Source organism: Syngnathus scovelli, chromosome 5, assembly GCF_024217435.2.
Source record: "Syngnathus scovelli strain Florida chromosome 5, RoL_Ssco_1.2, whole genome shotgun sequence".
Lineage (NCBI taxonomy): Eukaryota > Metazoa > Chordata > Actinopteri > Syngnathiformes > Syngnathidae > Syngnathus > Syngnathus scovelli.
This window is the reverse complement of record NC_090851.1, coordinates 13,003,392-13,028,252: the sequence shown is the minus strand read 5'-3', so window position 1 is coordinate 13,028,252 and position 24,861 is coordinate 13,003,392. Positions and strand designations below refer to the sequence as shown.

The following is a 24,861-nucleotide window of genomic DNA, read 5'->3' as shown; positions in this document are numbered from 1 at the left end:
CACCAATAGACTGTATGAAGTGATCCAACCATTCAAATATTTATACATTATGTAAATTCATTTATAAATCAGGTTAAAAGAGGCAATTGGAGCGCTTAGGCTCTGTGACATTAAGATACATGTTTATTAAGTAATGAAACAAAAAGATAAAGTCATCCAGTTGTAATGAGACAACTTTAAACAGGTGAGTCTAAGAGGAAGATTAAGGAAAGAGAGAGAGACATAAGTGTTGTTTTATTCATGGTAGGCGACATCTTGGGCCTTGCTTTTCTGTTATCTGGTGGCCTCCTACTCCTACAGCACAACAATGGCTCCTGCTACCACATTCATCACCTTGACACACCACACACGCACACACTCCCACGCACACACACACACACACACACACACACACACACACACACACACACACACACACGCGCGCACACAAACACACACCATCCCCCAGCAACCGCATGTGCCGTTCCTCTTTGGTCCACCTACAGTACATTTCCTCACCTTATTAGCCTGCGAGAGAGGGAGGGAGAAAGAGAATGATCTCCTAACTCATCACCCCCTCTTGGCGACACATCATTTGTCGTTCTGTAAATAACTCATAACAGTGCTTCTGGAGCGAGGGCTGATGTCCTGTGTGCAGAAGCATTTGGCTACAGGAAAATAGTGGCTGCCATTAGTTTGGTTTCACCACTGAGGGTCCACTGAGATGCCAGCTGCAATTCTCTGCAGAATGAGATCTTTTGCCTCCAGCGTTTGCTTAAAATATACATACATATATTTAATAATAAATATAAATTTTATATACATCTGAAAAGTGCAGCATGCATTTGTATTCAGCCTCTCTAATACCCCCAATTACAATTCAGTGCAATTAATTGCTTTCAAAGTTCACTTAATTAGTAAATAGAATTCACAATATACTTGTTCTGAAAAGGCCTCAGTGGTTTGTCAGGGAATACCAGTGTACAAGCATTATTAAGAGTAAGACCAGGGAACTCACCAGACAGGTCAGGGATAAAGGAGTGGAGAAGTTTAAAACATGGTTAGAGAATGCAATAAAAACAAGAAAAAAAAATAAAGTTCTGAAAACCTGAAACAGCACTGTTCAATCCATTGTTCAACTGCAAACGAGCACATGACCATTTAATCATATGTCTGCTTTAATTGGCTGATTTTGTCGTTTTTGATTAAAATCAGGTGATTTTTTTCACAATTTTCTTATTGTTATTAGCTTTTATTTTTTTTACACATTATAACACAAGACAAAGATAATGGCATTCAAACAATCCCAAATTGTTGAGTTTTGTAAAAAAGTTTTGCTCTATGATAAATTACACAAACTGGGATAAAGAACAAAATAGTAGAGGAAGTCAAATGTTCCACCTGTTATTCTGTTATTCATATCTTTATTTTTTAAAACAGTGGTCCCCAACCTTTTTTGCGCCACGGACCGGTTACGTGTCAGAAATATTTTCGCGGACCGGCCTTAATATAAATAAATAATACAATTTATATAAATTAATAATGCCATTTATATAAATAAATAATACATTTATAATAAATATATAAATATGATGAAATAAAATGATATGATTGGCATAAAAACAAGTATAGACGACATAAAAATAAAACTCACAATTACGTTGAATTAGTGGGAGTGCTGGATTTTGTCCACAATTTAGGGAGCGCGTTATCTGCGCCTCACGGCAAAAGCCATTGCCAATCACCTGTTATCCAATTTACTCACTGCGTGCTCGTTTGATTTCTTCAGATTTAGGAAAATGCTAAGACACTGAAGCACAAATTAGACTTACACAGGTTGGTTGAGTTCAATCACAATTCTTGTTCAGACAGCTCTGTTTTCAGGAAAGTACAATACAGCGCTGGGCCCTTCAAGAGCGGAAAGTCTCCATTCAGAAAAGGCAATGTTCAAGGTTTTTTGATCAGCTTATATTAAGTTGCGCATTGTGGGCCGAGATTGATGGGTGATGAGTCTTTGGGGTGGGGCAAGTTCGCCATGGGAGTGGGTGCTGGTTATGGGCGATTCGGTGTGTGTGGGGGCTGTTGTCTTCCATCCCGTCTTTCGGCCTTGGCGATCATCTTTGACCGAGTCCTTGGCTGGCTCCCTCTGGCACCTGCTGGTTTTATCTCCACGTGACCTTCCTGTGAACATTCTTCTCCAATCTTGGACATACACTGTCGTACCTCATTCTTTCAATTTTGTCATTTTGTACGAAATTATGTTAGCTTTTGGCTGTGACATCATTAATCTATTGCTGTTCTTTTGATACTTCATGTCTTTGCTTATTCTTAGTTTGATCATGCTTCCAACCGTATCTTTTCTTTGTTAGGCAAAATATTTCCCTCTGTGCAGAGAGCGTTCAGTGGTAATCAAAAACTGGCGTCTAGCATTAGTCAAAACATAAGATACAATCAAGTACTGAACGGTCAAGACGACTCTGGCCGTGTCCATGATTTAAAGAAAAAACATCAGGCATGCATTACACAGTTCCTTAAGGGTCATTAAGCTATTTAGGCAATATATCAAAAGTCATTTGTTATTTCAAAGTGCTCAGAAATATATATCAGATCATAAAGTTATAAAAACCTCTCTCGTCACCACTTATCAAAAATGTCTAGTTATGTCTTCTTTATTGATTTGGTGTGTAGGTATAATTAAATGCTTAAAATGTTTCTTTTATTTATTTAATATGTGAATATACTTGTCTGCTTATGTACTTTATTCAATGAGGTTTGAGCATATCTGTTTTTGTAGCGAGGCAGGACTTTTTGTATTTTAACCTCATTCCTTCAGGAGCACTGAGCTTGTTTCTCGGAAACGAGCCCGTCCAGTCTAGGCGTAATCGTAGACAATGACACCCGAAGTGGTTAAGGTTTGTCTGTTAATGCAGGATGCTTGGTCTCCATGTGCCGGAGCACAATGAAGGCTTCATTGCCTCGTTAGCTAGCCTGTCGCCACATATGCCAAGTGCGCTTGGCGCTTCAGTCACCTGTGGCGATATATCCATATTTTAAGTACGACTCCAGAAATGTTCGTTTAAATGCAGCTTTCCTTTTCTTAGAAGTCGTAGCCTCTTCTTCTTCCGTCTTCCCATTCGGCTTTTTCTTGCTCATATTTGCTCGCTTCGCGGGCTCGACTGAGGTGACATGTCACGTGACCGAGATGAGCGTCTTGACCTGAACCGACGGATGTAATTGGGAAAGAATCGCCAATTTTTTATATATTTTTCCAAAATAAATTCTTACTCATTTTTGCTAGCTTTGCGGGCTCGACTGGGGAAACATGTCATGTGACCGGGACAAGCGTCTTGACCTGAATTAATTGAGCGTCGATAATTACCGTATTTGCCGGTGTATTGGTCGACCTTTTTCGATCCAAAATCGACCGAAAAAAATCAACCTCGACTTATACACCGAGTCATAAAATTTAACTTCGTATTCATCGCTTCAAATGTGATGGTAACCAAGGCCGTTTCTCATGCATCTCATTGTGCGTTGCACTTAGAAAATTTGAACCGGGCGGCGTGCGCGAGTGCGCGGCCTGCTGGAAGTCGAATGAGGCGCCGCGATCTCCTCCGCGGTGCTTATAAAGTGCCGATCCGCTCGGCTTGGAGCTATTTCCGGCCTCCCGTTGGTGCCGGGCGGCGTGCGCGAGCTCGCCGGCCGCTGGAAGTTGAATGAGGCGCCGCGATCTCCTCCGCGGTGCTTATAAACAGCCGATCCGCTCGGCGGGGGCTATTTTCGGCCACTTGGCGCGTGCGCACGGCCTCCCGGATGTGCCGGGCGGGTGCGCGAGCTCGCCGGCCGCTGGAAGTCGAATGAGGCGCCGCGATCTCCTCCGCGGTGCTTATAAACAGCCGATCCGCTCGGCGGGGGCTATTTTCGGCCACTTGGCGCGTGCGCACGGCCTCCCGGATGTGCCGGGCGGGTGCGCGAGCTCGCCGGCCGCTGGAAGTCGAATGAGGCGCCGCGATCTCCTCCGCGGTGCTTATAAACAGCCGATCCGCTCGGCGGGGGCTATTTTCGGCCACTTGGCGCGTGCGCACGGCCTCCCGGATGTGCCGGGCGGGTGCGTGAGCTCGCCGGGCGCTGGAAGTCGAATGAGGCGCCGCGATCTCCTCCGCGGTGCTTATAAAGTGCCGATCCGCTCGGCTTGGAGCTATTTCCGGCCTCCCGTTGGTGCCGGGCGGCGTGCGCGAGCTCGCCCTGGCCGCGATCTCCTCCGCGGTGCTTATAAACAGCCGCATGCGCACGGCCTCCCGGAATTTGAACACATTTCGTCAATAAATTTCGCATATTGAATTTTGAAGTTTAATATAATGCAACAATTGAGCTCGACTTATACAAAGGATATATCATAATATCGTAAATTTCCGTCGAATTTTAGGGGGTCGACTTATACACCGAGTCGACCTGTACACCGGCAAATACGGTATTTTATTTTTTTCTGTGCGGCTTGGTGTCCCGGTACCAAGTGACCCACGGACCGGTCCCAGTCCGCGGACGGGGGTTGGGGACCCCTCACCTAAGATGCTGATTGAGACATGTTAATTTTGGGTTGTTGCTAGTGTTAAAAAAAAAAAGAAAAAAGATAATTGATTGTTGTTCATGTCTTGATGTAAAGTTTGCACTGATTATTATCTGCTGCAGGGATATTTGCACTTAAGAAAAGTTGTTTGATAATGCAAAAGGTGATGTTACACATGCTCGGTAGCTCCGTTACTGGTGGTGGTTAGCAATTAAAGACGACAGTTAATACCCCTTACCGCTTCGTCTGCATTTTTGACGAATAAGACAGACAACACAGGTGTCAGCTCCAATTTTGGAATATTTTCGAAGTTTCAGCGACGGCGCAGTCACAATAATGCGTCCGGCACGCTGCAGTTGCGCGGTTGGACGGAAATGCCGAAAAATAAGCCTCTCCAGCCTGGATGTCAGCTCCAATTTTGGAATCTTTGCTATTTGGGTCAGCGACGGCGCTGTTACAACAATGCGTCCGGCGCGTTGCGGTTGCACGATCGGACCAAAATGACGAGAGAAAAAAACTTCCTGCGCACGGAAGTTCAAAAAGTGACAATAAAAAAGAAAGTTTTTGACAGCTTTTTATGTGGTAGCACGAATTTTTCATTGCGACCTGCATTTTGCTGTATCAAAGTAAATGTCATGAAAAGGGGGAAAACCCTACATGGAAGCGCAATGTATTGTGTTGGGTTCTTTTACAAATAATGACTGCTGCTTTGAGTTCACAGGGAGCCAGCCTCTTTATTCATTGTATATTGTCTGGCCTCTAGCTGTGAAAGACATACAATGGTATGGATGACACCAATCAGTATAGGTTTGAAACTCGGGTTATAATTTCAATGCCGAAGTTAAAACTCGGCTGACAGTTTCCGAATGCCATAAGTGATGGGTGTTGTAAAAATTTGCTTTAACGATTGACGAGGAAAAAAAAAAAAAAAACCTCACTGCACCTGGTATTCCCAGGCGGTCTCCCATCCAAGTACTAACCAGGCCTGAGCCTGCTAAGCTTCCAAGATCAGGCGTCCTCAGGGTCGCATGGCCGTGAGCGGTGGTTGAATCCCAAATTTTGCATTTTATTGATAAAATCGCGCCTGTAGAGCTTTTTTCTGAGTTTTGGCGTTTCATGGAAACTTAGCTATCGTGACAAATTGTTGAGGGAGTGGCTGATGGGTTTAGGGGTATACATGCTTCTCTTGTGTGCTGACACCGTAAGTTCGAGTCTCACGTGTGTGTTCAACATTTGCACTAACTTTTACAATTTTGTCCGATTCAACTCGTTTCAACTTTAGAATTCCAAAGTGAACCTTTTAAACCTGTAGTTTTCGTTTCGTTCCAAATGACCAAAAATGGCGCATTTTTTATTTTTTTTTAATTCCCATTCATTCTCTTTGGGGCATTTAACATTTGCTCTAATTTCTACGTTTTTCAACCGATTCAACCCATTTCAACTTTCAACTGTTCATCATTTGACTACCTATTCCACAACTTCCCACTTACCAGAAATTCCATCCATCCATCCATCCATCCATCCATCCATCCATCCATCCATCCATCCATCCATCCATCCATCCATCCATCCATCCATCCATCCATCCATCCATCCATCCATCCATCCATCCATCCATCCATCCATCCATCCATCCATTTTCTGAACCGCTTAGTCCCCACGGGGGTCGCGGGCGTACTGGAGCCTATCCCAGCCGTCATCGGGCAGTAGGCGGGGGACACCCTGAACCGGTTGCCAGCCAATCGCAGGGCACACAGAGACAGACAACCATTCACACTCACACTCACACCTAGGGACAATTCGGAGTCTTCAATCGGCCTACCAAGCATGTTTTTGGAATGTGGGAGGAAACCGGAGCGCCCGGAGAAAATTCCAAATTTTAAATTTTGAAATTTACGCCAAATTCTCCAAAATCTCACTTTACACTTCTCATTTCTACATTTCTCAAGTAACTCAACTCGTTCCAGCATCAATCTGCAGTATTCCCCACAAATTTATTCAGCTTCTTTGCCTTCACACGCAATTTCTCTTGAAATTGCATTTTGTAGTTTTTTTTGTTGTTGTTTACATTTCAGCTGACCTCATTGGGTTCGTGTGCGGGATTGAAGAATTTAAACCGTTCATCTGTTTATTTATTTGTTTATTGATTGATTGATTGATTGATTATTGTTTTCATAGCAGTAATGAACCTCTTGGTTGTCTGTAAGCATGTTTCTGGGTGTGGGAATGCAATGAACAATTTTGCCAGCAGCCGCCCCCAACTCCCATCACCCAGCTGTCCTTCAGAATCCCCCCTCATCTCGTTTTTCTCTGTCCAAGATGGTGTCGCTATTGAGCATGAGTAATGTTGTTGTCACCGCTGCAAGTCTCCATTTATCAACGTCAGATGGGAGAACAGGGCATCTATGGCGGATATGCGGGTGTGTACAGGAGAAAGAAGAAGCTTTACTGTGAAGAGAAGAGAGATTCAGCAGTGACTGGAGGAGGGAAGGTAGATAAAGGTGATCGCAGTGAGGAGCAAGGCAGCTGACAGAGAGCAAAGGAAGGTGTTAGGAAAAGATGGATCCCAGCAGCAAGCTTCTGCGCTTTTGTGTGGTCCGTGAAATAACAGTCATAGGTTCATCTGTGCTATTATTGACAGAATAATCAAAGTGGAAGTCAACCCCCAAATTTTCTTTGGAGATATACGGTCAATTGCCAACATACGACGTCATCATGGTTATCCCACTGGACAGCTGCACGTCGAGATGACGTCAGCTAGCGTCCCAAGAAGGTGATGATTTCCTGACAATTAAAACAAGAAAACATAAGAAAACATGAGCGTGGAGTGCGTATAAATGATCTTGCAAAACAATATGGCCCTAAAAACTGTTGGTGAGAGCGCTGAAGTGGCCGACGGCAATCAAACAAAATCCTGGACAACTTTGAAATCCCCCCCGGACATTTTTTAGGTAGCAAAAGTAGGAGATGACCGGGGAAAAGAGGACGTCTGGTCACCGGAGATGAAGGTTCAATTAAGAACTTGTTATTAATTGTTTGCCTGGGTAAATAAAAGTTAGATAAAAATATAATAAAATTCTCGCAAAAGAAAACCTGATTTTGACGTCTTTGAGAAGAGGAGGAAAATGGTTGAACAACAAAACAACACACGAGTTATTCTTGACGATTCGTTTTTGCGTTGGTGTGCACTGAAGGAGAAGAAGGGAAGTGATGCACTGTTAGCCAAATTTCTTGTGGACAGGTATGTTTGTCTGTATATTTTGTGAAAATAACTCATTTTACGGCCTTCTTGAATCATGTCAGCTATATTCCGAGATGCACACGCAGCGGCCACTCTCTGTCCCGTTCGGTGTTTTGTGAGTGTTTACTGAGTGTTTGTCTGGTAGTTTTGTGTGTATTCGTCTCGTGTGATACGTCGTGCTACTAGTGCGGCGGGCATGTTCTGCTCAACATCGGCGGAAGTGGGGTTTTATGGCGTTCTGGACTTTGGTGCGGAGAGATTAAGGGCGCTCAGACTGCTTCGTCATGGAGCGACGCCGGACTGGCCTGCTCTTCCTCCCCCGGTTGGACTGTGTCGTGAGCTCGGACTGCTCCGTCCTGGAGCATTGTTGGGATGCGTCGGCAGCAGGTCTGCGAGGCAGCGGAAGAGGGGCCAGCGCGGAGACGTCGGGCCAGGTTTGCGGCCAACCCAGCTCGCCCAGCCGTGCCTTCCATTCTCCTGGCGTACGTTCGTTCGCGGGACGACAAGATGGGTTGCGTTCGCCTGATAGGATCCACGAACCGGACAGTGCGTGCCTGCTGTGTGCTCGTGTTCACAGTGGCCTGGTTGACTGTCATCTTACCGGACTCTGCTGTGCATCGGGAGCGGCTAGCGTGCTATCACGCTTATTGTTCATTGATGTTGACTTCTTGTGTTATTTTTCCTGTGTTGTTTACTTGTATGTGCGTTGTGAACTCTGTCTTGTCACCCTGGGATAGTGAGAAACGTAATTTCGATCTCTTTGTGTGTCTTGACATGCGGAGGAATTGACAATAAAGGAGACTTTGACTTTGATATTGAGACACAATGGGTAAGTAATGGGTTAGTAGGGTTGTTTAATGGCTGTAGTTGTACATATAGTCCCATAAGTTCGAGTCAGCTGCTGACTGTATACACAACTTCAAATATGGCGCTTGCGGATGTCAGTGTGGAGGCGTTTCCTAAAACCAACAGGTAAGAGTGGAGAGAAGGAACATGCGCATGCGCAGTATTCAAAAAAGGACAAATCGGAAAGCTGTCGGAAAGATCGTCTGAAGTACCTTTAAGAACTTACTTTGAGACAATAAAACAAATGATAGAGAACAAAACATCTGAATGATTTTATTGACGTTTGGGGGAATGTGGGTGAAAAAGTTGATGAGCTGAGGTGACAAAAGTTGAACTTTTTGGAAGGAGTGTCTCTTGTTAGATCTGGAAGTGTAGCACAGCATTTCGGAAAAGGACATCTACACTCAAACATGGTTGTGGTAGTACAGTCATGAACGAATCATTGCAAAAGACAGAGATGTGCAATTCCAGTCCAGAAAGTAAAAAGCCTGCCACTGTTTGTCTTTAGCCACATGTGTTTCTACTCAAATGGCAGGTAAATAAATTCATTCATAGTTGAGTAGAAGCACCTGAGGCTAAAGCCAAATTGTGGCAGGCTTACGTTCGTTTGATGCTCTTAAACGGTAAAGTGAGAGCGTGTAGAATTTTGTGCCAAATAGTGGTGAACTAATAGAATGCAACAAAGTTCAAGGGCATGCAGAATGTGCAAAACCACAAACAGACCACACTTTGCAAGACTACCACGATGTCCTCAGCAGAGGTACAAGCAAAATCTCATCACAAACAACTTCTAGTATTTCTGCAAGTGCATTTGATACACATGCTGTCGTCACACATGGCGGCAAGACATATCAGCAAGGTCAGCATTCTGTATGGTGAGGCGTGAACCATGTAATGTAATAGACAAACCTATTGTAATTTCTGTGATCTTATTATTATTTTCTTGTCTATTGTAATTTGTCATGTTTTTGACAAATGTAGCCAGGTATATATATTTTTAAAGGGCTCACGTGTCCGTCTTTCAACTGTATGTAACTTCATAAGAATCGAAAGCAGTATTGACTAATTCTTTTTCTGAAATCTTCTGCAGACCACAATTGTCATAGATCAAGAAATAAATAACAACAACTGATTATGATCAGCGAGAACATTCTCTTTATTATATTTTAAAAACAAAAAAGTTTTTGTAATTCTGTTTTGTTACAGTTTCAGAGTTCTGTACAGAGTAAAAAGAAATAAGCACTGCTTAAGAACAGTCAACTCTCAAACTAAATAAACAAAAGAAAAGGAGGTTGACAATAGAAATTAGTAGTAAGACATTGTCTGAAGTGCAATGGCATAGCTCAGATGGGTTAATCATGAAACAAAAAAAGTCTAAATCAAAAATACTTCTCTATATTGGCCAACAAACAGTAATTCTTTACAGAGTAGAGACTGTTCTGTTATCTGATGTAATTAAACCTGTAAAAACATATTTACAAATAGCCATTATGTTATATATATATTTGTTTTTCTTATAATCACATACTGTATGTCAGCACCAGTAAAAAAACAAACAAACAAACAAACAAACAAACAAACAAACAAACAAACAAACAAACAAACAAACAAACAAACAAACAAATAACACAAAACTAAACATTAACCATAGTTTTTTTGTTTTGTTTTGTTAAAATGTTGTCTACAGACTTGGTCCCAGAACACAATGATAATTTCAGGAAGTTTGTTTTGCTGAAGCGAATAAACAAAGTCAGGATGAACCTTCACTTTAAAGAAGACAAGACTAACCCTAAGAGTGACGCAGGAGCGCTTCACCACCTCACAAAGGCCAACCTACTTTAGTGCTCTGACAGTGTTGGTTTATTTGTCATTGAAGCCTACTTGGAGTTCTTTGCAAAGTTTTGGACACCAACACTGAAGTTTGACTACTTTTCACAAGAAAGGCTCAAGTAAAGGCTTTGTTTTAATGTCCTCATAAAATTGCTACAAAATAAACCAATTGTCAAACTCGGTATAGACAAATGGAGAACTTCAACTCCCCAAACAATGACAAAAATAAAACACAACCTCATTTGCAGGTATTAAAAAAAGTCACCAGCTCTTCTAGGGTGTTTATTTAAAGGGTCGGATCACACAATACCAACAACCATGAAAACAAAAGCAGTAATGGGCATGGAGTTCCTTTACAGGGGAGAAGGCTTTTTGGTTTGTTAACTACGGCGTCATCCTCCAAACATTCACACCGATGAGCTGACGACACAATAACGCACAGCCACAAAATGATACAATTATGGAAGGAGGAGGTAAGATCCTGAAAAGCATTGACACTTTTCGACATGTTGTTGATTTTCAAACCCTAAAAGAGATGGAAATTTCAGGCTTCTCACCTGGGAAGCTAAACTGTACGATGCTCTACGAGATGGCAGAACAAGCAATCACGGAATCTAATGAATAAATCCCAAAGGTTTAGCAGTGGTTTATTTTTCTAGTAAAGCACCAGAGAGGGGACAACATAATTTTTCACAGTAGGTTTATAGTATGACACCATTAAGTCGGAGCGCATTTGTTTCATTGCAGCGTGCGGTAGTGAAGGAAAGCCACAGGGTAGCAAACGGATGTGACGCGATGGAAGAGAAGGCTGTGCTGCAAGAAGAGGACAAAAAGATTTCTAAAAGACAAGTCAAATTAAATAAGGCCAATTTCAACTTGGTTTTTGTTTTTTTTAAACGAGAAAGACATTAACTAGCATCATACTTTGGAGGTCAAACAACAACTAAGAAAACAACATGGGGGGCTCTTAATGAGAGCAATTTTCACTTTTTGTCTTTTTTTTTTTTAAATAAAAGAAGTCACTTGTGGTGCTTGGATACATTCAGTGCCCAGTGATCATTTCGCCTTCACTGTGTCCGACGCATGCGATGTGCTTTGTGCCACACAGGCAGAGCGCAACCTATCACGCGTCCTCGCAGATTACTCATGTGTCGTCAATTTAAACAACTGAATGTGCATGTGCTAGCTTTAGCTGCCTGTTAGCTCCTTCGTTCTCTTTGTGTTCTTCTACTGTACATGGATGCTTGTCATCCCCAGACATGCACAGAAACAGGACCTCCCCCTTCCCTCCAATGAAAAAACAAGCCAGTTGCCTAGCAAAAAATAAAAAAATAAAAAATAAAAAACAGGCGAGGGCAGAGACTCTCACTTGTGCGGTGAAAGAGATGAACATCATTTGTTCTGTTGTGATGTTCACAATTTCAACAGCGAAAGGAGTGTTGAGAGCGAGGAATGATTCTCTGGAGAAAGGGTGGGAAAGATGTGTAGGGGGGCAACAAATAGATCAAATGGAAAGAGTGAGCGTGAGATGGAGGGAGAATTATTGGTGCGTGTTGGAGTGTGTATGGGGGGCACATTTTGAAGACAAGAAATGGCAGGATTGAGAGTACTTTGGAGTCCCTCTCAGCTCCTCACACAGTCGAGAGATGTGAAGCACTGAGCTGGGTGGCACAAACACAAATAAACTGCTGTCTTGAGGGCAACTTTTTCTTCCCTTCCATCAGTCTGATGTGCTGAAGCTACGGCTCAAAATGCTCTTGCACAAGACAAAATGATTTCTCAGTGCACATACACGCGCCCAACACAGGAACTCTGAATTGGCATCTGGATGTTTTCACCGTGAATTCAAAATGCTTCTTCATTTCTAGATCTTAGGTGCAGAGTTGCCATATTTGTCGCTCTAGTGAAATGCTTATGCTGTGCTAGCTACACAAAGGCATGGCTCAACTTAGGAGGGCATCCTTTTTGGGTCCAGAGTCTGCTGTCCAAAGTAGAGGACCCTTGTGTCAAAATATTGAAGAAAGCCATATGCTTTAGGTCCAACCAGAAAGGTCATGTTCAAAGAGACGAGGAGGTTATGTCATAAGATCTCTCACCCAAAGCTTGCCACATTCGTCCAACCCTGTGTATGTGATAACCTCCAAGAGACACACCCAGAGACAAATGTAGGAAGCTCTGCACCTAAGGTTCCTAACAGAAGAATCCTTTTGGGAAAATAAATATTTGACAACCAAGAAGGATCAAAGTTGCCGCAACTGCACTCCTGCGGCGTGACTGAGATTCTACACAGACAACAGTTAACATTGGACAACATTTGCATCTTGAAATGTTTAGTTCATCCAGTCAAAACGCGTCTCCAGTTTTCTTATAGGCTATTGGCTGGGGAAAAACTCCTCCATCCAACCGTCACTCGAGTCCAGCTCTGCGCCTGATCCATCCCCCAATCCAAAGGCTCCTCCACTGGAGGGCCCGCCCCCATATCCATAGGATGACATGTCTTGATTGGCTGTCCTTTGATAGCCCTGCGTCTGACTACCAACACCCCCAGGTCCGTAGGGTCCAGACCCCCCACCAGCCCCTAGGCCCGTACCCCCGGGGCCTGGCCCAAACGCCCCCATTCCAGCCACCCCTGGACCCAAAACTCCTTGGTTTAATCCCTGGCTCATGACCATGGGCCGGGACTGGTTGGTCCTTGGCTGACCCATGTGAGCACCCATTGGGCCACCCATACCCGCTGCCGGGTTGCCCACCCTGGGGTCCATCCCCTGGGCCATCCCTTGGCCCGGCCCCTGAAAATGTTGCTTGGCCACTCGTGGGGGTTGACCTGGCTGCATTCCGTAGCCCTGGGCGGGGCCAAACCCGACCCTATCCCCTCCTGCTCCCGTAGTCCTTCCCATGCCTTGTAGACTTTGTCCTTGTTGCTGTGGCCAGCCTCCCCCGGCCATGTGGCCGCCACCGCCGCCCGCTCCCAGCATACTTTGTAGTCTTTGTGCTTGGGCTTTGGCATTAGTTGGGCCTTTGAGGGGTTGCTGGGCCATGGGATTCATCAACATCCCTTGTCCTCCATAGCCTCCGGTGCCACCTGCTCCGGGCCCACCCGGCATACCTCCAACTCCAGGACCTGCGCCCGCCTGCCGGTTTTGCCCTCCAACTGGGTTGTGCTGCTGCGGAAGACCGAGGGAAGCTTGCACACTTTGGCCCTGGTGCTGTTGCTGGTGGATCATTTGGCTCATGGAAGGGTTGAGCCCATAGAGGGAACCTTGGTTAGACCCTTGGGTGCTGTAGGGTAGGCCCATGTCAGCTTGGGGTCCTACGGAGCTCCCCTGGCCCTGGACAGAGCTCATCTGGACCATCTGCTGCTGGTTCTGTTGCTGCTGTTGGAGAAGCCGTGCAGCCCGAATGCTCTGGAGAGCTTGGCTCCTAGAGGCCAGATCTTGAGGAGGACCTGTAAATAATACATAATATGTACTATGGTCAATAATAATTGACAACCACATAATGTCATTTATAAGACATGGACATTTTGTAGAAGGGTGGTGGTGACAGCTGAACTTAAACCATTGAAGTGAAACATCAGAACTAAAAACTACTGCTATGGTGAGTGAATTCAATCAGTTGAAAACATTCTGGTTGCATTTCTTAAAGATTAAAACACATTCACTAAATATATAAAGGCAGATATTACATGCATGAATAATTTATCTATGGAATAATGCTCCAGTGAAGTTTGAGGTTTCCAGATCGTCATTTACAAAATGTATTTTGTTCCACTTTAACATACTTCATCTTTAAACAGTGTGAATTCAATTCAACTCCTACTAGGGAGTTAGTGACACTTTTCTTTCCTGTCGAGGTTGTCTAGCGTGGAAATTGCTCTAAATCCTGTAATAAACCCACTTCTGACATCATTCCACTAATCCCTCACCTCACAGCTTGGCGTGCAACAGTAACAGTGCGAGAACAAAGAGGATCACACTCTCAGGATTTGTGCAGTGAGTAGACGTACGGCACTAATAATTGTAGACATACTGAACGTGAGCATGACTGAAATTTGCGGCGAGACAAGAGACTAACCGTTTTTACTTACTTCCGTAGATAAATGGTCGAGAAACAACTCAGGCCCACGTGGCTTACTTGATATCTTTTGGACTTTCAGTTATATATTCTCTGATGGCTACAAAAGCCATTCATCCCGAATTTGCACCTCCCTCACCGAATAGTCTTCATCTCCCCATCATCCTCACACCCACTCTCTGTCACTTTCTGTCGTTCATGCCAGCCTCTCCACGTTCCAGATCATCTACCTATTCTTCTTGCTGCCACCCCCCTCCATCCTCTCTCCCACTTCACTCCTCTCATCCATCTCTCTGACTTCACCGGAACTCTGGGGGATCCAGGACAGACAAGTTGCCGTGGTAACAGGCAGAGCAGGAGAAATCTCTCTCTTTTTTAAAAGACACACACACACGCACGCACACACACACACACGCACACACACACGCACACATACACAAAGGGAGGCAAAATAATCTAATAGATAATTGATAGAAACAGATCGAGGGGATCAGTAAACTATTGGTTCTAAGACTAATGAGGTATTTTTGTAAATATTGAGTTTAGACCATCTATGTCTGATTACAAACTGCTTCTTTGGACTCGGTGTGTAGTTAAATACATGTAGAAATGTTTGCTCATGTTGGTTATTCACCTTGATACTGACTGACTTGAGGGAAGGGATTCCTCTGGCCTTGGCCCATCTGTCTTGGGAGATGCTGCTGTTGGAGCTACGCAAACACACACACACGCACACGCGCACACGCACGCGCGCGCGCACACACACACACACACACACACACACACACACACACACACACACACACACACACACACACACACACACAAACACCAATGTAATGTCATATAAAATAAACATTATAAATCAAAAGACAAATTAGTGTATTAAAAGCAGATGTGGTGTACACACTGGTAAGATGTTTTGAAATCTCATCAAAGTGATGCTCGTGGAGTTACTTACAGCGTGTGCTTTTTGTCTGCGCATGTGCGTTCTTTCATTAGTATGTGTAAATAGAGAATCCCCCAAAATTAATAGAGACATTAAGCCAGACTTTGGTACTTGGACTGCAGTGTAATCCATCTTTAGATGTTTTGGGAGCTTAAGATCAGGGGATGCTTTGAGAATAATTGTCAATTTTTGTCTATGTGAAGCCCTTTGAGACTGCTTGTGATTTAGGGCTATACAAATAAACTTGACTTGACTTGACTTGGTACATGCAGATTGACCAGTGCTAACTCGGAAGCAGAAGTTGCAGCCCATTGCGTTTGCGTGGGCTGTGCGTGCTTCTGTAATTCAGAAGAGACACACTAAACCTCAGCGGGGTGTTCCCTTCCAGACTGCAATTTAAGTACATCTGTGTATGTTTTTGCAGAGCCAATTGAAAAGTAACATGGTGGGTGGTGACTTCAGAGTCCAAGACTGGTTAACACTTGATTCACTCACAGAGAGAGAAGTAAAAAGAAAACAGCCTATTATCACAGCAGGTGGGATGTGGCCAACAACATGAACATAAGCGTGCACACATGCTGCAGAGATGAAAAGGAAGTGGTGAAGAGGGTAATTAGACATGCAGCCAGACAACAGTGGGGAACATCAGGGGATGGATAAGCTGCTCTTATTCATGGACAAAAATACACTGTACAGAAGAAAAAAGCAATGTACTAGGCCAAAACATGCCATGGATCTCCACTCACCTGTTCGGCCAGGAGTTGCTGATGCTGCTGCTGCCTCTGCTCTCTGAAGAGCTGCTGCTTCTGCTGCTCCATCATGTGCATCTGTACCCTCTTCTCCTGCTCCATCGCCATCATCTGTTTCATCATGGCTGCCTGCTGCTGGTTTCCCGCATAGCCTGGAGGTGGACCTGACCCCTGGTTAGGCCCCACCCCTGAGGCCACGCCGCCGGCAGGGTGTGGAGGTGGGATGGCGCCAGGAGGTCGGGACATACCCACTACACCTTGCTCCTGGAGAGACATGCGGAAAGAGGGTTCCATTGAGGGCAGTCATGGGTGGCGACTGGCGACATACTGGGACTAAAGTTTGGCCCGCGGATATTCATTGACAGGGTGGTGGAGTGTGAACGGTGGCCGTCACGCACCAAACTAATCTTCAAAAAGTTGTTGTCGGGGTTGGGGGTGAGGTGGGGGTTGACTAGGCCCTGAAATGGACTGGCCTTTTGGGACTCTCCCGAAATTCCCCTGGTGGCGGCAGAGGCAGAGGCGGATTGCGGTGGTGGCTGACGATTTGCAAGCACCTAGATTTTCAAGCCACGTCGGCTGCTCCGCACAGTCCTTTGATGCTGAGGTTTTTTCTCAAAATCCATACTGTGCTCTCTTTACAGGAGCTTAGTCTGGGCTTTTTTTTCTCCACTCCCCTCTGTTATGTTTTCTTTTTACTTTGCATCTTCAAAAATGTATAAGATGCTGTAAAAGGCGGTGCGACGGACTCCTGTTTTGTATCACCTGGTTGGTCATTGTTTTTTTTCTGTCACTTGAACGGGGATGACCTGGCTGGTCATCGTTTTTTTTTTTTTTTTTTAATGGGTTGTGTCTATTATATTTGGTTGCACCCTGTGGTAAAATGACAATCCGGTGTTCATATTCTGTGTGAGCTAATGTGCTCATAATAGCATTCATGAACTGTATGAGCCCAAACTGATCTTTGAACTAAATTTTGAACCAACTGGCAGTTGACCATGCGTTCTAACTCCACACGTCTCTGCCAGTTTTGTTGAATTTTCTTTCTATGTTACTTTTAATGCATTGTCATGTATTTTACCCTGGCTTGTTGTTCATTGCATCTGCTGTTCTTATTTACACTGGCAGATAGTACATGACGGCTGTATAAGCTGCATTAAGGAACACTTGAAAGTCTTTATTTCTTTCAGTCCAGTATTCACAATAAATTACATCTGGACTATTGGAATGTTTTGGTGAACACACACTGCAATATACAATCACTGTTGAAATTATTTATTGTTTCTAGTTCATATTGGTTTGTAAAATGGGATTCATTCTATTAGCACTGTCATATCGTAATGACAAGTTGTCAGTGCAAAAAAAAATTACATTTGGTGACATTTAAGCCATGTTCAAAAAAGTTTTGAAATATATTTAATGAAAATAAATCACAATTGCAACATGAAGTGGAATGATCAAGAATCACTATCTGTGAGTGATCAAATGACTTTCATCTGAGTGAAGTGGTATTCTCTATACCTATTGTATACAAGCACATGTGCATATTTTGTATCTTCGAAACAGATGTCTCCAAAGGGAGATACCCAAAAGTGTCACAACACCGCATAAATTCAGTCGTTATGTTGCATAAAAGCGTAAAAAGGTATCTTTAGCCACATCATCCTGAGTCTCCGCAATAGCAATGGTGGTTGGCCCTTACTGCATATATTATCTCCTTATTAGCATATAAAGAGCATTTCCTTCCCCATTTAGCCATATGCTAATATGCTTGGCTCACAGGGGGAGCATTTACTGTATGAATTTCCTAAAGCTCGATGACTGGATATTGTTTAGCCCAACGAAGGGAAGCAGTAGGTGTCTGAGGGCAAAGTGACATCTGTACACATCCAAATGCATCAGCACAGTCTCTCGCATGACTCAACGACATAGCACATGCACCTGCAGGTGTAGGAAGACAGCAGATGCGGGATTAAGTTTCAGCCTCCTAAACTGTATTGAAGCGTCGGAGATGACAAAAACCCGGTGGAGAAACCAGAACCGTCGTTTCCAGATGGTGCAGACAGCCGCACCAGACTGATCGATGCTTTCAGCTGCGCGTCTCGACTATCGCTGCTGTCTTCCTTCGGTTCACCACATTCAGACAACAGAGATGGAGAGAACCGGAGTAGTTTCATAAACTGACCAACAGGTGGCACTGGTGACCTTAAAACAGCTGTGTGTGTGTGCGTGTGTTAGTGTGTGTGCGTGTGTGTGCGTGCGTGCGTGTGTCATTGGTCTCTTAGCAGATGGCTCAATCATGACTGCTCTGATCTACGATTCTGCCGTCTCCCCCACGCACAACCCTTTTTTTCCACATCTCTCCAAATGCTCCACCATTAAAAACTCTCTCTGCTCCTCTTCAATCTTTTGGAAAACACAGGGCCCCTGGGCGTCTGTGTTGTTGTGTGTTTATGTGGTATATAAGCAGGCTATAGGAAACCGATGCAGGACAAACAAGCATACAATTGCATGTCAAAAAGGCTGCCAAATGACAGGAGGAAGATGACATTTGAGCTGCTTTGTGCAAGGTGGAGTGAGGGAGGGCAGAAGATCAAGGAGGAGAAAACGGTGGCCTGGGGAAGAAGAAGAAAGCAACAGTTGCTCCGGCAAGGACCAGATGGTTCTTGGATCAGAAGGTACGGTTGCCCTTCACAACACTTGGCACACACTCACGATCCCACACCTAATCTGTTCCATGTAAATATTCTGCTTGGGAATCTTTTGTCACATTTGCCGTGAATATTATAAAATACGAGTTCTCTCAATTGTCTGTTTACCTCTTGTTGTCTGTCCCCACAGACAGTAGCTACATTCTGGCACTTCTGCACTGTGCAACAGAAATGGGTCAATGCCTACTGAGGCTGCCATGTACACAAGTCAAGTTACCAGTTTGCTGCAGGAAAGGAAGAAAGGATGTGGTGGAAAAAAGATGCATTACAGGTTGCATGTGTGTGTGTGTGTGTGTGTGTGCGTGTGTGTGTGTGTGTGTGTGTGTGTGTGTGTGTGCATGCGTTTGTTCAAGCACAATGTGTTTGTGTGTGGTGGAGGCTGTCAATTTTATTGGGTTATGAGGCATGCAGAGCACAGACAATTACATTACATGTGAAGCAAGCTGGGATATAGTGTTTGTGTGCTTTGTGTGTTTGTGTGCACGTGTGTGTGTGTGTGTCAGTGAGTGACTGCACGCAGATGTGTGTGTGTGTGTGTGTGTATTTGTGTGTGGTGAAGAAGGCAGTAGTTCATTTCATTCCTATCTTACATAGAAAAATGAATCATGGTTATGTTCATTTTTACATTTTTCAATGTATTTATTTTTATTTCAAATCATACAATTTCTGGAGGCTATTAACAGTGGAATCTCGAATTGCATATGTCTTTAGTTATGAACAATTCGACTGAGGTATGAAATTTTCATTAAAAAAAAAGAACTTTGTTAACAAATGATATTCCATACACGAACAGACTTGGCATGGACGCGTGGTTAGCTCTATGTGTTGTGCTTGTTCAAAACTAGATGTATGGATGCACATGTGTCCCCACGAGTGGGCCATGGGGGACCGTGTCGAGTTGCTTGTGCACCGCACTTGAGGCACAAGCTCTAAAAATTAACAAGATTTGGGGAATTTTAGAGTAACGGTCACATATTCACACTCCTACACCTTGTGGACAGCTTTCCAGAAGGGTTGAAGCTGTTGTATCTGCATGGGGTGGGCCGACATCATATTGAAGCCTTTTGATTAGGAATGGGATGTCACTCAAGACTTCTCTGAACTTACCTAAATAAATTACAAGAGTACTATTGGCTAATGTAATGAAATAGCTTTCGCTTTATTGCAGTACACTTTTCACGGCCTTGCCGTTTTGCAGATTTTTTTCGCAGGGTGTCAGTGTATTATGCCATTATTCATTAATCCATCCATCCGTCCGTCCGTCCGTCCGTCCGTCCGCCCGTCCGTCCGTCCGTCCATCCATCCATCCATCCATCCATCCATCCATCCATTCATTTTTACAGTGTCGGACTGATAAAAGGCAAATGGAGTGCACTTATATAGTGCTTTTATCAACACCCTGGTCTTCGAAGCGCTTTACAAAGTCTCACATTCAACCATTCGCATACCGATTCATACCTGCAATGCGTCCCTGTTTGAAATCGCGATGAAGCGCACCGGCACTCTGTTTTTAGAGCACTCTGAATAACCGAACGGCACTTTTGTTGGACGTTCTGTTCAGAAACTCCGAAGTGTTTTCAAATGTGTTGTTGAATTTGTTAGCCAGTTATACTTCATTCTACATTTTAGAAGTAACATTTATTAAGCGTAACAAATATTCAGAAGGAAATTGTTTAAGGGTGTGAGGGTGCTCGTAACTTAAAAACGTTAACATAATTAATCCTTCTCATCCGCTCCGCTGGGGGCAGAGCAGGCTCCTCTCACAGCCTGCAGCTCACTAGGTGTTCTTCATTTTGCATTTTAAAAGTGAAACTTATTTAGTATAACAAGTATATTGTATTAGTTTGATATAGTTTGAAGTAAAGTACAAAAATGAACATATTTTTGAATAAGCTAAACAATTATTCCATATAACATATGCACTGGTTGTGTTGGGGTAAATGTTGCTGCCTTTTATTTGGACGGTGTGGGTTTGATTCCCAGCCAATGTCCCAATCTCCAGCCATTGCTGGTACCGAGTCTGAATCACGAAAATGGGTGGGTTGCATCAGGAAGGGCGTCTGGTGTACAACAGATCATGCAATTCACTTGCTGTGGCAACCTCCAACGGGACAAGTTGCAAATTTTAAGAATCAAATAACTAGACTTGCTTTACCTGACGTGATTGCACAGTGGAAACTTTAAAATAGAAGACTACAAAATACATACAATACAATTCTTCTGTATAAAAACTACAATGAAATGTCTCGCAGGACAGACAGTATAAAAACACCTGCACATAATTTGTGGAAAGTCCATGCAAAACGATGTGTAATGGCAATTTCACGATAACAAATTAGCAAAGGCCAAACTGTACGGAGAGCAAAAGGACAGAAGGAAGCTTGGAGGAAATGCATCGTAGCACTGTGCATCTCATTATGAAGTGACAACAAGCATGGCTGTCTCCCAAGTCCAGATGAGCAACATTTGATTGTGCAAGGGCAAGAGACTGCGAGTGAAATATTTTTACACTGATTGACATTCAACTATAATAAGCACATATAAAGTGTGCTGCAGTGAGGTGCTCTGCGCTTGAGCTTTTCATGAAGTATGAAATGTGCTGGTCAGAACCAACTTGAGGAAACCCAACACATTTGTGTTCTTTGATGCCCAAATTTGCTGCTCCTGCAGATAGCTTCACTAAACACGCGACATAGCGTATCACCACATACACATCGACGGTGAGCAGATGGCGCAGTCAGACCTGACAATATTCAAATAGCCTTGCAAGTCCACGTGTGAAGATGCCACCACTTTGACCCACACACGTACAAGAACAAGGACATGAAGATGTACTCTGTGAAGCCAAAGTCACCCACTGTCCCTAACACCACCTCCTCATTCTCACATATAGTCAGTTTCTCCCCAAAGAGAGTTATATTTAAACTGCTGGAGAGCAGCCTTCTTCCCCACAGTGGTCTGTTTAATCTCTAACATCTTTGGGCTCTAAACCCGAATTGGCCTATTTCTGAACTACACATAGAGTGTATATGCTTAGGAAAACAGTTTGGAAGTAACTATACACACTCAGATTAGAGAACAGTAAACGGGGTCAAATCCTTTGCCAATAAGTGAATCAACACGGTGCAGTGCTATGAAACCCGGATTTGAAAACATACAATCACAATAAAGATTCGGATTCTAAAATAGCTACCAGAAAGTGTTTACCAAAAATACCCAAAGGACAAAAATTATAGCACAATTTCCACCCTGGTTTTGTCGTCTCGCTGAAATTAGCCTGCTATGTGGGGAGGATTCATGTAAATGACAGCTTTACCTGCTTGCCTGTGGCAAAACCACTGCCAAGTACTTGTTCTCAATCAACCCAGAGTTTGTCGCAAAAAGTGACACATTAACAGCTAGAGATGGGCAATTTACCAAATTTTGCCAGTTTTTCCTCGGGTCTTGTCCTTTTGTCCTTATTCATAATATATTTGTAATATATATGGCTTGTACATTCACCAAAGCATGCACACAGACACACAGGCAGAAGATAAGACACGCTCATCAGTGGAGGAAATGATGAACTGATGCTGATTAATTATATGCTGATAAAAGTATTCTTTCATTTTACTGATAGGCAGAGGACGTGCTCTCGTCTTACGAAGCCAACTATTGAGGGGAATAAGATGTGACAGAAGGTACACTTTAAAAGGACAGAGGAGGGAAGCAAGTCATCTTTGAGATGGAAGCTAGGAAAAGAAAATGAGAACAAAGTGAAAGGATGAGATCATTGGTGATCGTCAAGTGCTCGTGGCGAGCGAATGAATGTACCACCCTAAGAGGGACCAGGTGCTACAGTAAATCCCCTTGGAAACGGTCACCATGGAAACCTGAATGTGTGTTTGAAAGATTGCCTGACACGTACACGCATTTCAGCTTCGTTCATGGTGTGTGTGTGTGTGTGTGTGTCTGTGTGTGGCGGTAGCGTGGGACGTACTGGAAGAGCCAATGAGAGATTGATGTGTTTGTATGTAATCTAATTATGGTGGCTGAGAAAGGTACATCTGAGATCCATCTCAGAGCCGCAGCAGGTGGACTGCTCGTCTCTTTGCTGCCTCTTCTCCTTTACCCCTTTTTGTACTGTATGAGCTGCATTTATGTATATCATTGCCCGCTTCATTGCTAGTATGCGTACGGCGGTAAATATACAGAGCGACTCGGAGCGAGCTTACATCTAGAGGTAGCATTAAACAGAAGGGAAGAGATTTCAAACACTGTGTGTGTGCTCTTAACACACGGCAAGTATTTGAGTTCTTTCCGGGGAGAATTGCGGGATCAGTGTCATTACACGGCTGGTAGTGGAGGTAGAAAAATACTCGTGAGTGTCCGTCCTCACATCTCTGTTTACCTCCATTCCTCTGCCTTGTTCCATCTCTTCCTCTCTAAATGTGTCTCTGCCTCTGTCATAGACCTTCTCCTCCCCTCCTCTCCCTCTCGCTCTCTCTCTCCAGAGAAGCCATTAGATGCTGCTGTGAGGCTATCACTCTTTTGCTCTCTCTCTCTTTTTCTCACTCTGGCTGTGGTCTCAGGGCAATAGCCTCACCCTCCCCCTGCTGCATTCCTCCTCAACCTCGCCATCTCTCGCTTCTTGTCTTTCTTTAGGCACTCCTTTTCGCTCTCTCCTTCTCTTCACATCACTGTTCGCTCTTCCGCATCTATCCGCTGTGCCTCCTTCCATCTTGATCCCCGCACCCCCCTTCGTTGTCTGCCCCCACCTTCCCCTGTATTCTGCCATCATCCGACGAGATAGACCTCTCTATAGCCTATGCATGCAAATGAAGAGAATGCAAACGGAAAGCCATGTTTCCATTCAAAATCGTGTGTGCTGCACCTATAAATTGTCTTAACAGAATAATTAATGGATGTATTAAATTTCTTTTTGTGACAAGTCACCGTAACTTAAAATTCCTTTCTTTCCGTTTATTGTATTAGAAGATAAACTGTTCTAGCCCCCCCCCCCCGTAATAATCCACTCAGCACAACGTCGTTTTAGTTTCTTTTGTCTTCTAGAATGAGCTGTTTTTTTTTTCTTTCAACAAGCTGCACCTTCAGCTATCTCCATCGCCCCTGACTGCCCGTCTATGTATGCCATTAATCTTTCCTGCTCCTTACCCTTCCCGCTCTAGCACGCGGGAGTGAGACAGAGAGAGAGTGAGACATATGGCCGGAGAATGACCATTAACTCTAAGACAGCATTGCCAATAATTCCACAGCAGCCCATTATCCACAAAGAGCCAAAATGGCCTTCGGTAATATGATGAAATCTTCCGTAAAAAGTAGACATGGGACTAAAAGCATGAGGGTGTAGAAATACGTCCACTCCAGAGCAGCGTTACCACATTATTGCATTCTACTCATCTATCTGGCTGTCTCCCTACCTCCCACATTTTGCACAATCCAGAGTATTTTTTTCAATTCTCTATATTTCATTTAGTTTACTTTTGCCCCCCCCCCCCCCCCCCCATATTGCACTACACATCATATTCTGGAACATATTCTCTTCGCCGGAGTCGCCGGGTTCTGAAAAAAGGATAGAAAAGGCTAATCTTCCATTCAACTAGACATCAGCGTGAGCCCATAACTAACCAAAAATGCACTTTCAAGGACATGAGTGAGCATATAATGTGAGCAAAAGGGATACCAAATTGCAACCACAAATGGGCCTAAGAACCCAATTTGCTGTCATCGCTATCAGCTACTGGTGGTGTTAAAAGACTGTGTGTTTTAGAGAGCGAGTGCATTGGCGTACTGAAATGAGCCCAATCCGTTCTCCCTTCTCCACCATGTTGTTCCACGGGAGCTGGTGAAGTGATGTATGGACCCCTGTGATCACCCGACTCAGCAGAACAGATGGACAAAGTGTGAGACAGAAGTGT

At 44.0% G+C, this 24,861-nt stretch overlaps 1 protein-coding gene across 1 annotated transcript in view; it reads right to left on the bottom strand.

Moving 5' to 3' along the window:
- Positions 1 to 9,765: 9,765 nt before the first annotated feature.
- The window catches only part of maml3 (mastermind-like transcriptional coactivator 3), a 105,213-nt gene continuing 90,117 nt past the window's right edge, over positions 9,766 to 24,861 (bottom strand). Inside the window, exons 4-6 of the mRNA XM_049720105.2 lie at positions 16,233 to 16,499; positions 15,172 to 15,247; positions 9,766 to 13,908 (exon numbers count right to left, since the gene is read on the bottom strand). Of these exons, the coding sequence (XP_049576062.1) occupies positions 12,836 to 13,908; positions 15,172 to 15,247; positions 16,233 to 16,499 (1,416 nt within the window). The 3' untranslated portion in view covers positions 9,766 to 12,835. The remainder of the gene's footprint in view (positions 13,909 to 15,171; positions 15,248 to 16,232; positions 16,500 to 24,861) is intronic.